General features: G+C 44.2%; 1 protein-coding gene across 3 annotated transcripts in view; it reads left to right on the top strand.

The window, feature by feature from the left end:
• Positions 1-13,865, top strand: part of AVL9 (AVL9 cell migration associated) — a 35,025-nt gene extending 21,160 nt beyond the window's left edge. For 2 of the 3 annotated variants that reach the window (XM_037041174.1, XM_037041176.1), the window contains exons 11-16: positions 2,000-2,134; positions 3,612-3,831; positions 4,138-4,255; positions 6,650-6,703; positions 7,211-7,299; positions 9,341-13,865. In XM_037041174.1, the coding sequence (XP_036897069.1) occupies positions 2,000-2,134; positions 3,612-3,831; positions 4,138-4,255; positions 6,650-6,703; positions 7,211-7,299; positions 9,341-9,456 (732 nt within the window). In that variant the 3' untranslated portion in view covers positions 9,457-13,865. The remainder of the gene's footprint in view (positions 1-1,999; positions 2,135-3,611; positions 3,832-4,137; positions 4,256-6,649; positions 6,704-7,210; positions 7,300-9,340) is intronic. The other variant, XM_037041175.1, reaches the window with a different exon arrangement.
• The last annotated feature ends 603 nt before the right edge of the window (positions 13,866-14,468 follow it).

Below are 14,468 nucleotides of genomic sequence, written 5' to 3'. Positions count from 1 at the left end.
TTCCCTCCCTTTGGGCACCAGTGGCGGCACACTGTCCCTACCTTTACGTTCCTTACTCTTTTTTACACACTGGTCATCGGAGGTGGACATCATTACTCCTTATTACTACAGGGATATCATCGGTGTAGATGAATGTTTAGTCAGTTTCCTGTTCACGAAGAGTTGTGATTCCAGTCTTTTGCCATAATAAACAGTGATGTGACCAATACCTGTTTGCAAATCTCACACACAAGCATGTGTGTCTGTAGGATAAATTACAAGACGTAGAATGCTGGATCAAAGAGTGCGAATAAATTATTTTTAAGGAATGTATTTTTTATACCCTTAAAAATTGTTGAACTATTGATTTGTACACTTGAGCTTAGGTAAAAGGCCAAGAAGCAATGAACTATTGCTTTTTAAAAACATTTTTCAGAGTTGTCATGATTTTATAGACTCAGCCAAGATTCCATTGTTGACAATACTTTTTTTTCCTACAGTATAAATTATGAAGGTAATACTATGAACAATTAAATTCTTTCATTGCTGTTCTGCAGTACAAATCTTCTGTAATAACTGGCAATGTCTGAGAGCAGCTTTATCAAGGATTCTCAGTTCTAGTTGGGGGGGTGAGTATTCTGTTTGAAAGTGCATTCGGTACTGTAATATTTATGTTTGGAAACAGGTAGTTGGGAGAGGGGAGCCTATTGTTTTAAAATATATATCACAGGAAGAGTACAACATGAACCCTAAGCCCCGAGCCAGCTGTTCTGCTTCTGGAGGAGGAGCAAGGGTCGTTTCAGCTGTTGGTCACAAGAGGGCGTGGGTTGAGAAGCACTGTACTGAGTATCTCTGATGCATAGATGTGGCTTTCTATTGGCTGCTTTTAGTTAGCATGTTACCAAGTAGAGGTAGACATTGTCAAGAATAAGAAGGAAACCAAGTGACTAGAACCATATTCCAACTTTGGGAAGCCTTCTCTCCGGTAGTAGGGATTTAATCAACCACCTGTTCCGTACAAGGCGCACCCTCACTGCAGTGAAGAACAGGAATTAGCAAAAGGGCTAGCTCCTGCCTCAGAGAGTCTTACCTTGAGATAGAAACAAGACATCATCCGGATAACAGTAGTTCAGTGTTTTAGAGAACTGATAGGAAGGAAAACAAATAAATAACACTGTCATAGAACTTGAGATTGAAAACAAATTCTGGGGTTCAGCAAGCCTGGCCTCCTGGCTCAATATACAAATTGTGCCACCTGTTGAAAATCTGTCTCCGTTTAGAATCTTTTGGCAGAAACTCCACATCCTCCACGTTCCTTCCAGTGTTACCACCTTTGTTCTCAGGAAGCTCACTGCTTTTTTTACACTTCACTGCCTGCTCTGGCTTGGCAATTCAACTGTAATTTTCAGGGGAGTGGTATTTTCAAACACAATTCAAAGGGAAATTAATTAAATACTCAACTGCCGCCAAGTGTCATTTTTGCTTTAAACATTTAGGAGCAAACATCTTGAAATATTTTTGCATAATTTTTAACAAGAGGGCAATAAAACATGCTTATCATGCTTGCGATTCTCATAAGAGTACGTTGGCGATGGCTCACAGATGCGTGTGTTTTAAAATTTTACTGAAAGAACTAACAGCTTTCTACTGAATGACATTCTTTTTCAATGGGCTTAATATTTCAGTTGCTAAAAGGAAAGGTCCAGTTTGTTCGTTGCCATGGAGGCTTTTAAGTCGCATGGAGAATAAAGTGATCCCAGGAGACAACGTTTGGGCTAAACTGCCTTGGCAAAGTTGGTGACTAGGGCAGCGCGTTAGCCATCGGTCTTCACAGGGTCACGGCCTGAGGGTCCCTGGGCACATTACGGTAGTGAGCCCAAGATGCGCGGCATGCTGGATGGGGCAGAGGTGGGAGAAAATCGGGAGTCGGTTTTCCTGCGATTAGCTCTCTGCAGAGGCTGGAAGAGAGGGGGTGTTCCAGCACCCGTCTAACGTTCTCTGTTGCTCTTGTGATCTGTAGGGCTATCTGTGCTTGCCTTACATGGCTCTGCAGCAGCATCACCTTCTCTCTGATGTCACCGTTCGGGGATTTGTTGCTGGAGCTACTAACATCCTTTTTCGACAACAGAAACACCTCAGTGATGCCATTGTGGAAGTAGGTTTCCGTGTGAGTTGCGTGTCCGGGACGCTGCTGGTCCCTGTTTTCTTTGTGAAGTGCAATTATGAGGGCTTAGTACCAGCACTGAGAGGGCTAGGGATTGCTCCCTGTGCCGGGCATTCTAGGCACCATAGGTATATTGACTGGTCTAATAATTCTCATGACAACCTGTGCAATAAGTATTGTGGCTGTCCCTGTTTGGTACCTGCGGGGGCAAGGGGACAGAGAGGTCAGACAGTATAGTGGGTGAGCCAGGATTCTGACCCGGGCCAGCTGGGCCCACTACAGTCTCAGAATTAAAATGTGTTTATTGTTCAGATAATGTAAATGCTCTACTCCTAGCCTGTTGGATAGGCTTCTGGTATCAAGAACAAGGAGCCAGAGATAAATATTTAACATTGTATCATCAATATGTAAGAAATTTAAATCATTTGTTTAATTTTACAGATGAAGTCATTTTAAAAGAGGGTGGGGAAGGAATTTAAGTCATCCTTTTTTAGAAGGTACCAAAACTTGCTCCCTGGGGACATGTTTAGAACATACAAATTAAAAATCAGGGGTTCAAAGCTTTAGGTATTATGACCCCAATTTTGAGGAAGGAAAATATATGTGGACCCTCCAAGGCAGAAGGATGCAGAGGCGAGGACCACAGAGTTGCTGCAACAGTATTGGTCGCTGCCTACTTCTGAGGTTGGTGGGCAGATTCATGGGTGTTTGTTTTATTATGCTTCAAAACTGACCTGTAAGTTACATATACTTCTCTTTGCATTTCAAATATTACTAAAAAAATACTCTGGAGTATCTGTCAATGAAAGGAAAAAATTGTAGGAATTCTCCTTAATTGTCTTCGTTTCTGGTTGTATGATAAAATAATATGGTACATTTCTGTGTTTTCTAAAATATGTACAGTAAACATGAATTACTTTTATATAATTCAAAATTAAACACTTATGCATATGTTTTCTGAAACTAGAAACTGAGTACTTTTTAAATATAGAAAGAAAAATCCTTGAGTATAAAATCCTCCTTCTTAGACTCTCTTTTCGAGAATGCCATTGTCATCNTCTTTGCATTTCAAATATTACTAAAAAAAATACTCTGGAGTATCTGTCAATGAAAGGAAAAAATTGTAGGAATTTTCCTTAATTGTCTTCGTTTCTGGTTGTATGATAAAATAATATGGCACATTTCTGTGTTTTCTAAAATATGTACAGTAAACATGAATTACTTTTATATAATTCAAAATTAAACACTTATGCATATGTTTTCTGAAACTAGAAACTGAGTACTTTTTAAATATAGAAAGAAAAATCCTTGAGTATAAAATCCTCCTTCTTAGACTCTCTTTTCGAGAATGCCATTGTCATCCATATCTTTTATTTCCAACTCCAACTCCCCAGCAGGCACTCTTTACAGTGTGACGTGGATGTCCGCCTGAATGCCAGACTCTGACTTGTACCTGCGTGCCCCTTAGGTGGAAGAGGCTCTCGTGCAGATCCACGACCCTGACCTCAGGAAGCTGCTCAGCCCCACCACGGCCGACCTCAGGTTCGCAGACTACCTGGTGCGGCACGTGACCGAGAACCGGGAGGACGTCTTCTTGGACGGCACGGGCTGGGAGGGCGGGGACGAGTGGATCCGAGCCCAGTTCGCGGTCTACATCCACGCCCTGCTGGCCGCCACGCTGCAACTAGGTGAGGGGCGCGTGTTCTGTAACCACAGTCACGTTCTGAGTTGCGTAAGAGGTCTGCTTTCATTAGGGAAAAGTCACTTGTTACTCCCTCAGACAGAGAAGATCTGAGTGATTGAACTGACTTGCCAAAGGCCACGTAGCTTCTTAACAGGCTGTTTGGAGTCAGATGCAAGTTTCCGACAGCTGGTAGACCACCTTCCCAAAAAATCAGGGAAAGGGGTGGCGTTCCCTTACTGTTTTTGTTTGTTTACCTCCACACCCCTGACTGGCTACAGTCCCACTCACCTTTCACACATTTACTTGACAGATAATGAAAAGATGCTCGCAGACTATGGGACAACCTTTGTGATGGCGTGGAAGAACACTCACAACTACAGAGTCTGGAACAGCAACAGGCATCCGGCCCTGGCCGAGATCAATCCGAAGTAAGCACACTCTCAGAAGGCTGGCAGCTAGAACCCGAAATGCCTCATTTACTCCCACACCCCGAGACAAAGGAAATCTTCCCCTAACTTGGATGGCATTGTGGATATCTTTAGGGACCTCCTGAAGTAGATGATAAAAGTCTCACAAATGCAGAGAAGCCGCTGAAAACTGTTTCACAACAGTTTTCACAAAAAAGCATGAAGCAGCTTTGGGAGCCCGGATGCTTCTCCCAGCCCTTGGGGAGGTTCAGACAGGGGGTGCAGGGGGAAGAGCGGGCTTCTCTCCCTCCCCCAGGCCTGCACTTTGGCAAATGGTCCAACAAGGCAGAAATAAGCCCTGCTTAAACTGGAAACATGTAGTACGATAAACTGAAGTTGATGTTTGAACTCCTAGATACGTGGTCAAGCCTAGCTTCCACGTCGGAATCTAAAATTCAACAAAATTTAATTCCTGTCACAATATTGAGTGTTGACTGCACAGAGACAGCAGCACCAAAGACATTTCAACGTGGTGTGGAGAGGATTCCTGAAATAATGCCCTCTTTGTGTGAAGGGAGCTGAGCAGAGCCTCCGGAGATCAATTGATACAGTGTGCACAGGCTGGGACCTTGTCTTTTCTAAATTAAAAGTTAAAATGTTTGGTTTTTTTATGATACAAGCACAAACTGAATGTTTTCCCTTGTATTTTAAACATTTACTTCTTGGTAGGAACTGGACACAAATCCACTTGGTCCTGACCTGCCATCTCATTGGGAGGCTGGGGTTAACTTAGCTGCCCGGGGGCTCAGTGTCAGCCCTGCTGGACAGGAGATGCCCCCACACAGAACAGGGGGCTGGTGGAGCAGGGTTTGGGAGAGTGGGTCTGCGAAACTTTATATCATCTATCAGAAAAATTACTGGGTTCTGCACCAATTTTGGTGAATTTAGTCTTCCTACTGAACTATACCAGAAACTTGTGTTGCCATTTAAATGTGGTGAAACACAGAAAATTAAAAGGCAAAAATATTAATAGTATTAAATGAAAGGGCTTAGGTTCAGTGTTCCCCCTCGCTAACCACAGGCTCTCTAGTCTGGAGGGTGATGAAGGGAAACAGATGGGAGTTTGTCTGCCAGCGGCATCACTGTGGCTGCACCGGGGTGGGGTGAGGCCCGCAGGGATGGCCCATGGAATGGCGCAGGGGTGCTGTCTCTCCCACTCTGGCCCCAGTGACTCGGTGAGGTCGTTATCCAGTCAGACATCTGCCGCCGTGCCTTTAACCTGAACCAGCTCTGCAGATTTTATTCCAAGTCCGTAAGAAGCTTAACTGGAGTAGGTTTGTGAAGGTTGTAAAACAGTACTTTTTAAAGTGTGTAAAAAAGTTGAGATTATTTAGACTGAAGAGAAAGCTGAAGAAGGACCTGAAATACATGTGTGGGGAAACTATGCAGATATGACAGTCAGCAGAGTTTCAGTATTTTCCCCATATTCAAAACAAGAAATGATAGTCTTCGACTGTTATCAGGGTCTCTAATTTGGAAATATCCCGAACTACTTGTGAGAGCTGAGATCTGTGGCACCCTTTCTTTCTCTCCACAAGATCAGGAAAGGCCATCCTCACTGCCCTGAATAAGAGCAGGTCCATTTCATCCTTCAAACACAGCTTTTCCAGGGATATCAAGAATGATTCAGTAATCTCCAGAAGATAAGAAAGGAGGGTATCAATATGCTTCCTGTGGACAAGAAAGAAATTTGTCATTTGAAAAGCCATCAGTAGCATTTTGATGTTTAATGACCTGCTGTAGGTTTCACAAGGGTCACTTTCTGGGTCAGACATCGACGGAGAGCCGCCTGAGGGTGTGATAAGAACATGGGAGTATATGCAATCCTTTTATAGTGTGACTTGGGTGAAGGTGTCTGACTTTATATATATACTTTTTGCCTTTTGTCTGTTTTGAAGACCTGCATTTTGAGTTGCTTTTCTAAAAAAGTTCAGATTTCACTGATCTGTCTACAAATCTTTGTATGGCCAACAGCACACATGTATAAGTCAGCCAGAATCAAGGTGAAGTCCATGCCAGGGTCCAAGTCACTGACTCTAACCCTGACTGCCATGGGAGCTTTTAAAAAAATGCTGATGCCTGGGCCCCACCCCCGGCTGCATAAATCAGCATTGCTAAAACAGCTCCTACCCACTCTAGGAAAAACACCTAGTTCACCAGGGAGGAAATAAGCTCAGGAAGGCTCCCCCCGAGTGCCAGCGGAGAGCTGTGATTGAAGCCCCGAGGACACAGGTTCTGAGTGCTGCCACCCCGCCAGGCTGCCCTGTGGGTCTGCTGACGCTCCCATGTGACCCCTGTGCTTCTCGGCTGCACTGGTGAAACGCTCACAGTGTAAACTCAAACTCTGTTTTACAGCCACCCTTTTCAAGGCCAGTACTCGGTGTCAGACATGAAGTTAAGATTCTCACAGTGAGTATTTCAGGAAAATACTAGGGAAATTCTTACATCTGAATGCATGCCATGTGTTCCCTTGCTAATTGGGAATTGTTTTTCTCCCCTTGATAGACTTGAGCTTCAAATAGCAACCAAACATGTGCATGACAGTCTCTGGCTCAGCAGTGTGTACGCTTCAAAGCAAAAACACTGCTGTTGCGTGAGGAAGGGTGTGAACTAATAACAGGATTTGCTGTTTTCATTCCTGCCGAAGTCACTTCAGCAAATCCGGACTGGCAGGGCTGGGTGGAGGGCAGTGACCGTGCATCAAGTCCTTAGCACTTTTGGGTTCATCTGCACGTTCTTTTAGTATTTCCTGAAGTTCACATGCTGAAAGGTTAGCAGATGAATTGCTACACAACAAATATTGAACAATTTAGCTGCTTTTCTCAATAATCCCTATTTGGGGGTGGTTATAGAGTGGTGTGTTTAGGGGAGAGAAATTGCTTTAAATTGTATTTAACACTTCTTTCTTTCACTCAGTTCTGTTCAAAACAGTGAACGTGGCAAAAAAATTGGCAACGTCATGGTCACCACCAGCCGGAATGTCGTGCAGACAGGAAAAGCTGTTGGTAAGGCACAGCTTCAGCCGGGCCCGGTGGCACCACAGCACATCTCTTCCCTGTTCACATGTGCCATTGGTAAAAATGTAAAGTCACAGAGATCTGTGCATCACGTAATAATGCGAGATAATTCCCGTAGTTGAATACAGAGGTTTGCCTGCTGGTGGTTTTTTTCATTTTTATCTTGTTTAAAGAAACTGTTGTGGCACTGGATAGTATCAAAGCTGAGTAAATATTGCCACATCTGATGGGGCGTGACACAGTTTTCTGAAGAGTTCCCTGTTCTGTTACCAGGATTCAAGCTTTGCTGGATGGAGTCTTTCCCCAACTCCCCTAATTCATAAATAATAGTGAAGGGACATGACTAAGATATTACAGAAGTTAAAAGGACAATAAGGGAATATTGTAAATAACTCCATGCCAACTTTTGGACAACCTAGATAAAATACACAAATTCTTTGAAAGACTCAATTGCCAAAACTGACTCAATAACGAATAGAAGATCTGAATAAATTGAATTATCTTTATATAAACTCGTTCAAAAAGTGGTGGATGAGGCAGTGACCCCTGACTTGTTCAGTGAGGCCTGGATCCCCTGCTGCCAAAGCCAGGCAAGTGGTCTGTGCTGTGTGCACTCTTGTGCACCCATCTATTTTAACTTAAAATTTTGAAGATTGCTTCATGTCCATTCTAAAGAAAGTTCTTTATACCTTCTTTTCTATATTTTTGCCTTTTAATGATAATTTTAAGTTTTTTAAGATTTTATTTATTTATTTTTAGAGAGAGGGGAAGGGAGGGAGAGAGGGAGGGAGAAAAACATCTATGTGTGGTTGCCTCTCATGCGTCCCCTACTGGTGACCTGGCCCTCAATCCAGGCATGTGCCCTGACGGGGAATTGAACCAGCAACCTTTTGGTTCACAGGCCAGCACTCAGTCCACTGAGCCACAGCAGCCAGAACATACCTTTTAATTTTTACATAATTACAAACTTAAAGAAATGGTGCAGCCCTTTACAAGACACCCCTAATTATCTCAGATTCACTAGTTATTTACATATGCTTTGTCTCATCAACATGTAAAAACAGGACCCATCTCTTTACGTAGCTCCTGAGAGAAGCCGACTAACCCTATCAAGCAGGAGCCCCCAGCTGGGTGATCTCCATGCAGGGGCCCTTAAAGCTCGAACACCTGACTCCCGAGAGATGTGCAGGGTGGGAGCCTGCTCTGCAGACTCGTCTTGGAGACGGACAGTGGAGCACACAGCCCTGTCACTAGGTTCACGTTGTTACGAGGGAACGGAACATGGTATAGGAGCATTTTCTTCCACACAGCATTGTGTGTTTGGCTTGTTTTCAATAGAAAAATTCTACTTCATCAGAGGGATATGATCCATTTGTCACTGAATTCTTAATGGTGCTGCAGCTGATACATAAATTCTAAGGTCCACTCTCCCATCCAAGTATTAACCAGGCCCAACCCTGCTTGGCATCTGAGATCAGACAAGATCGGACGCATTCAGGGTGCTGTGGCTGTAGCATCAGCTTCTGAGATAATGTCTTTAAAACAAAACAGACCCAAGGCAGAGAGAGCTCTGTGTGTCTTCACTCAATGCAATGTTATTTTGGATGATAAGTGCAAACTTCCGTAGAGCAGCCCAGCGCTCTACCCTGTGTGTGGTTGTCAGTCATCAGCTCAGGTTCAGAGCACAGGGAGCACAGGGGACTTGGTCAGCTCTCCAAGCAGTTCTGATGCAGAACCAGTGCCGAGACCCACTGGCCAAGCATGGCAGGTGCTACCAAGAGCGTTTGCCAAGCACCTCAGAATGCTCATGAGCTAGCAGGCTCTTTCACCCAGAAATGGTTCAGTTTCCTATTAGACTTTCCTGTGGAAAGAGATTGTTTTGAAACTAGAAATTTAAATGGAATTTTAGTAACTATTGACATATTGATGTGTCACCGTAAGTTAACATGTGTTCTTTAGCATTGGTCTCTCTGTCTCTTAACAAATGCAAAGGCATTTTTCCTCTAGGTCTGCCCTTCTTCCTTTCCAGGCCAGTCCGTGGGAGGAGCTCTCTCCAGTGCGAAGACAGCCATGTCTTCATGGCTTTCCACCTTTACCAGCTCCACCGCCCAGAGCCTCCCCGAGCCGCCCGGTGGGAAGCCCTGAACAAGGCACCCAGAGGCCGCAGCTGCTTTCTTAGGGCTGAGTGTCGCCTGTCCGTCTGCTGCTCCCAGACTGCTCCTCCTCCCCGGCCACTGGTCCACAGCAGGGGACCGACACGTCGGACTGTTTACAGGGACGGTCGCTCTCTGTCCAAGTGAATGTCAAGGACACTGAAAAGGTGAAACTGCAGCCACAGCAGGGACGGCCGTCCAGGTTGGAGTTTCAGCTGACTGCTTCTGTTTGGGTCTGAGCCCGATTAAAACACACAGTGTCCCTTCTAGTGATGTTTCGAGTTCTGATGGTCTATGTTTGTTTACTTTAGGGACATTTTCGCTTTTGTAAATTTTGTTCTGTTTTGCTGTTTGAATCGGTGGATGGTTACTGTAATTTATTGTGCTAAATTGTTATATTAGTATTTCAATTTCTCTGAAGTTGGACCTAGCGTGCTTAAGTTAAGGGGGCACACAATCAAACCCTTAGTTGTTATTTTGCAGAGTTACAATGATTTTTTTGTTGGTGGTGGTATGTGGTTTTCTACTCACAAACTATCGATTAACTTCCTCCCGGAAATGTGAATGTCATGAATGGTAGTTCGGAGGAAGCAGCATTTGGTTTTCTGTTTCACTTCTTCTTTCCCAATCCTAAACACTTGCTCTGTGGCATCGAGTCTGTCTGCTTTTTCCTTCTCATTGTTCAGGTCGGCGTGCGGAGGAATGGCGGAGTGACGGGTCCACAGTATTGGAGTGGATCGTGACTGCGTATTTAGGGCAAGACCTGAGAAGACCTAGGTGTTAGCTCTGTCAGCTATAGTCATGTCACAATCTTTTACAAGCATTTTTAACCCAGAGTTTGTGCCTTCTATTTCTTCTTTTAAATGGTTTTCCATCGGGTGTGTACAGACCTCCAGGATTTTTCTTAGTCTTATCTATACTTCAGAAAGCTTTTTAAGGCACTTGGCTTCCCCACTTCCCTGATAGAAAATCTTCCCGTACTCAGCCCTGTCTAAAAGTATTTCTAAAAGCAAGGCAAGATGATCTGTAAATATTACATAGAAATCCTATCTTAGCTCACACATAGGAAAGCAGTAGGACAAGAAAACCACAGCCATGACATCAGTTGTGTTTCATGGAAGGTGTCTGGTTTCATGTCAGACAGCTGCACGCGTGTGTCTCCTGAAAACTTTGACACAGCTGGACCTCACATCTGCCAGGCTCAGCGCTCATTTGCTTTTCATGGGCCATGGGAAGGGTGTTTCAGGGAGTCCGGACAGGGGAGAGACTGCTACAGTACACACACATGGAGTGAGTGTGATGTACGTATGCTATAGAGAGTATTAGGAAAATGAGGGTCCTGATTAAGGCTATATTTGATTTATTCCTTAGGAAATGTTTATGTAACATACATCAAAATTTTAGGGTATGTGAAGTGGTCATATGGACATAATCTAAATATCCCTACATTTTCCAGTTTGCATTTCAACACAAGTTCAGCAAACCTAAAAGCATCCTTCCATTTGAGCATAACAATTCCGGAGATGGTGGAAAGAGACATGATTTGGGTACTGAACACACAGTATGATACACGGGTGATGTGTTATAGAATTGTACACCTGAAACCTATGTAATTTTATTAACCAATATCACCCCAATAAATTCAATGAAAATTAAAATTTTACATTTAAAATAAATACATATAAACAGTGTTCCTTTTTTGTTTTTAAGGAATTCAGTGATAAATTAAAAGGCTTATTGTGAAAACTCCATTGATTCCACTTGTGCCAGGAAAGTTAATCTCAGGAAATACTACTTGAAGAGAAGTAATACCAAACGAACCTTTAAAGGTACTTGTTACCTGTCAGCTGCCAGAGAGCCACGGTGCAGGAGCTGCCCTGCGAGGGGCCGGTGGGCAGCTGCTGGGGCGTCCTGGGTTTGGTGTGGTTTGTGTGACTGGGGTCGACCCCCAGCTCTCACCCCTCAGAAGCAGCCTGTCTGCACTTTGGAATCCCACTGAAATACAGATACCACGTGGAACGTAACTCTGCTTTAGTATCACGTGTTCCCCGTTCTGATACCCACCTATAACAAACTTTCTATTAATATTTCCCATTAAGAGTTCAAAGTAGTCACTTCACTGGCTTTCGGCACGAAATAATGTTTCAGAAGATAGAACTTCTGTCACAGAAATAGGACCCCAACTCTTTTGCCTTCGGGTTCCTGGAGGTGTGGGGTATCAGGAAGCAGAGGCTGTGATGGTAGTGGTGGGGTTCCGGGAGAGCTGGCCCATGGAAGGCAGGAAGCCAGGTCCTGTGACCTATGGGCCTGTGTGCTTCAGGCTTAGGTCCCAGGCTCCCACCAGGGGCCAGACTAGGAGCAGCAGGCCCCCTCAGGCACTGGCTCCGTGAGCCACGTAAGCCAACACGAAGCCAACTTCGGGCACATCACTGGTAAAGGTGTGCATTGGGGTTGGCAAAGCTTGCTCCGGCGCTTTAGTGTCTAAGAGCTGAGGGCTAGTAAGCAGGCCTGGGGAATGAGGGTTGGCCAGGCCTCTTCAAGGTGCATTAAGGACACAGGCCACATCTGCTGCTTGGTGGTGGCCTCACTGTCCAGGTGACTTAGAAGTAGTGTTTGGAAAAAGTCCCTGGCATACTGTCATTCCTAGGAGGCTCTGTGAGGACAATGATGTAGGAAAAGAAAAAAGGAGTTAAAGCTACTGTGTCTTGGGCTGGGTGAGTAGAAAATGTTGCATGTCAGAGTAAGGCTTATTGTTTTGCGTTTGGTTCATATGATCAGTGTGAATAGTCTGTCCCTGAACCATTAGTGGCTTATTAGCCCCCAAGCTTTCAAGCAAGGCCACTCCCTTTTGCTTTAAGAAACATGACGGCAATATCCTTGGGCAGCAAAGCAGGCCATCTGATGTGGTTTCTGCAGCCTTCTCTTGCTTTCGGTGTTTGATGTTAGCATTGAATTTGGGGCGGGATGGGGGTAGGAATGATTTCCTTTGACATTTGGAAAGGCAAGGAGAAAACAAATTAGGAAGAAAAAAGACATGAGAAGTCATTGTCAGGCTGAGGAGCAAGGCACTTAAAAACCTAAATGGAAGAAATGCTCTGTGAGCAGTATTTAATATGATAAAGGTTATCAGGGTCCTTTTACAAAGAAGTTCGCATTTGAATCTGCTAGTTACAAATTTAAGTGAAGCTGGAACATTATCTTCCTGGCAGGCAGGTTTTGTTTTGCTTTTGTGTTTTGTGGAAGCTGCAGTCTGTGGTCCTTCCCCCACCCCACCCCCGCCTCCCCACCTCCCCCTGGGCCAGGCACGTGTCTGGGAGCCTTCTGCTCTCACAGAAGCCAGTGGCCAGATCCTGAGTCTCAAGAATTCGTATCTGCTTCAGTAGTTTGAGAAAGCAGCCTGTTCGATGGTGCTGCTAAGTGTGGCCTGTTATTTTATCAGGGATTTGATTGGGACTCAAAATGGCAGCAACATTTTCATGATCTGATTCTCTGACCAGAGGCGGCTCGGTGTTCAGGGACTCCCACCCGTCCTGTGGTAGGGAACACAGCCGTAGTTTCTAGAAAATGACCGTCATTCCATGTAGTGCAATGTGCCACTAGTTTTTTCATTCCAAGCCTTTGAACTTCAATTCAGAACCTTGGACTTGACTTTAAATAATTTCCAACATTCCATCAAGGACAAAGAAGAGGAATGTGGGTCTTTATTCTTTTCATGTAAATACCTTTGCACACGTGACTTCCTGCTTTCATATATGAAGGAAAAGAAGTGAGTTCCCTTGTACGGTGTCACCAAAATGATAAATATCGTGCGCGTATAAGGGGCTGGATATATTTTGTAAAATAATACATTTGTATTTCTGTGCTGTTCCCAAGTTTACTGTTTTATTTACACTAAATAAAGAGATAGAAACTATATATTTAAGTCATGTTCGTGGAACACCATTTAGGGGTTTTCCAATCTTCATCCGCTTCTCATTCACACACAGGATGCTACTGACATTTGTGCAATGCAAACATTTGCACTGAGCCAGAAAAGGTAATTGAAGTTTTTCAAGTGCTTAGACAATACTTTGTTTTCTTGAGACATTAATAATTGACAGCTGGAAAAATAGGGTCGAGACTTACCGTTTTCAGGGCACTCGGTCATTTGTTCCTCAATTTCAGAAGCATTTAATTAACAAGTTGGTCAAGGCATTTAGTGGTTAGAAAAATAGTTTAAATAGTTGAGAGTAAAGGCTTCCTGGAAGCCCCTTCTAGGGGAGTCTAGCTTAGAAACCTTAGAGAGTTTTTCTAAGGGAGGTTTGCTCTGGAGCGTGTTTATCAGGAAGGTCGTTTCTCTTTGCTCTAGTGAATTTTATCATTTATGCCAGTTCTCTGTTTCTGTTGTCATTTGTTTAAAAAGAATGTTAAAATTATAAATCATGTCTAATCACAACGAATTGTGAAATTCCTACTGTATCTTTATTTTATAAAGAAAAATAAGAATAAAGTTACCTGTCTGTCCTGCCTACATTTGTGCTTGCCCTGTCTCCTGAGAAGTCCCCTTCATGGTGTCAGTGTGGTTTCTGGCAGTTTCCTAAGAAAGCAGCGCCCAGAACGACCCGGAGGACTCCAGACTCATCTTGTCTGTCCTTCCGACACTGCTCATGGCGGTACCTCTGTTTTCAAGCTGGTAGCCTCACAGGCAGTGCTCCCTCATTTGTGAGCGGCCCCCGGACTAGAGAGGTTCATGATAGCCCTTAGCCGTTTCCTTGACAGCTGGCATGTTTTCACATGTGAGTCTAGGTGCCATGCTTTTCTATAAAACGGGAGCTTTGTGCTGTGTTTCACAGAAGAAGCAGACTTTGTCCCCTGGGGAGGCGTGTTTCCCTGAGTTCAGGGTTCAGTTGGAGGGGCCCAATGCTCTCTGACACAGGGACTATTGACACCATAGAGCTGAAGCGGTGACTAGGGGCAAGAGAGCTTGGCACTGTGGGCATCCCCCCTTTTCGGAGAACCTAATAT

The sequence above is a fragment of the Sturnira hondurensis genome, unplaced genomic scaffold (genome assembly GCF_014824575.4).
Source record: "Sturnira hondurensis isolate 20B ecotype Veracruz unplaced genomic scaffold, ASM1482457v3 Scaffold0002840, whole genome shotgun sequence".
In the NCBI taxonomy this organism is placed as follows: domain Eukaryota; kingdom Metazoa; phylum Chordata; class Mammalia; order Chiroptera; family Phyllostomidae; genus Sturnira; species Sturnira hondurensis.
The sequence above is the reverse complement of the archived record's forward strand: the minus strand, read 5'-3'. Positions and strand labels throughout refer to the sequence as shown.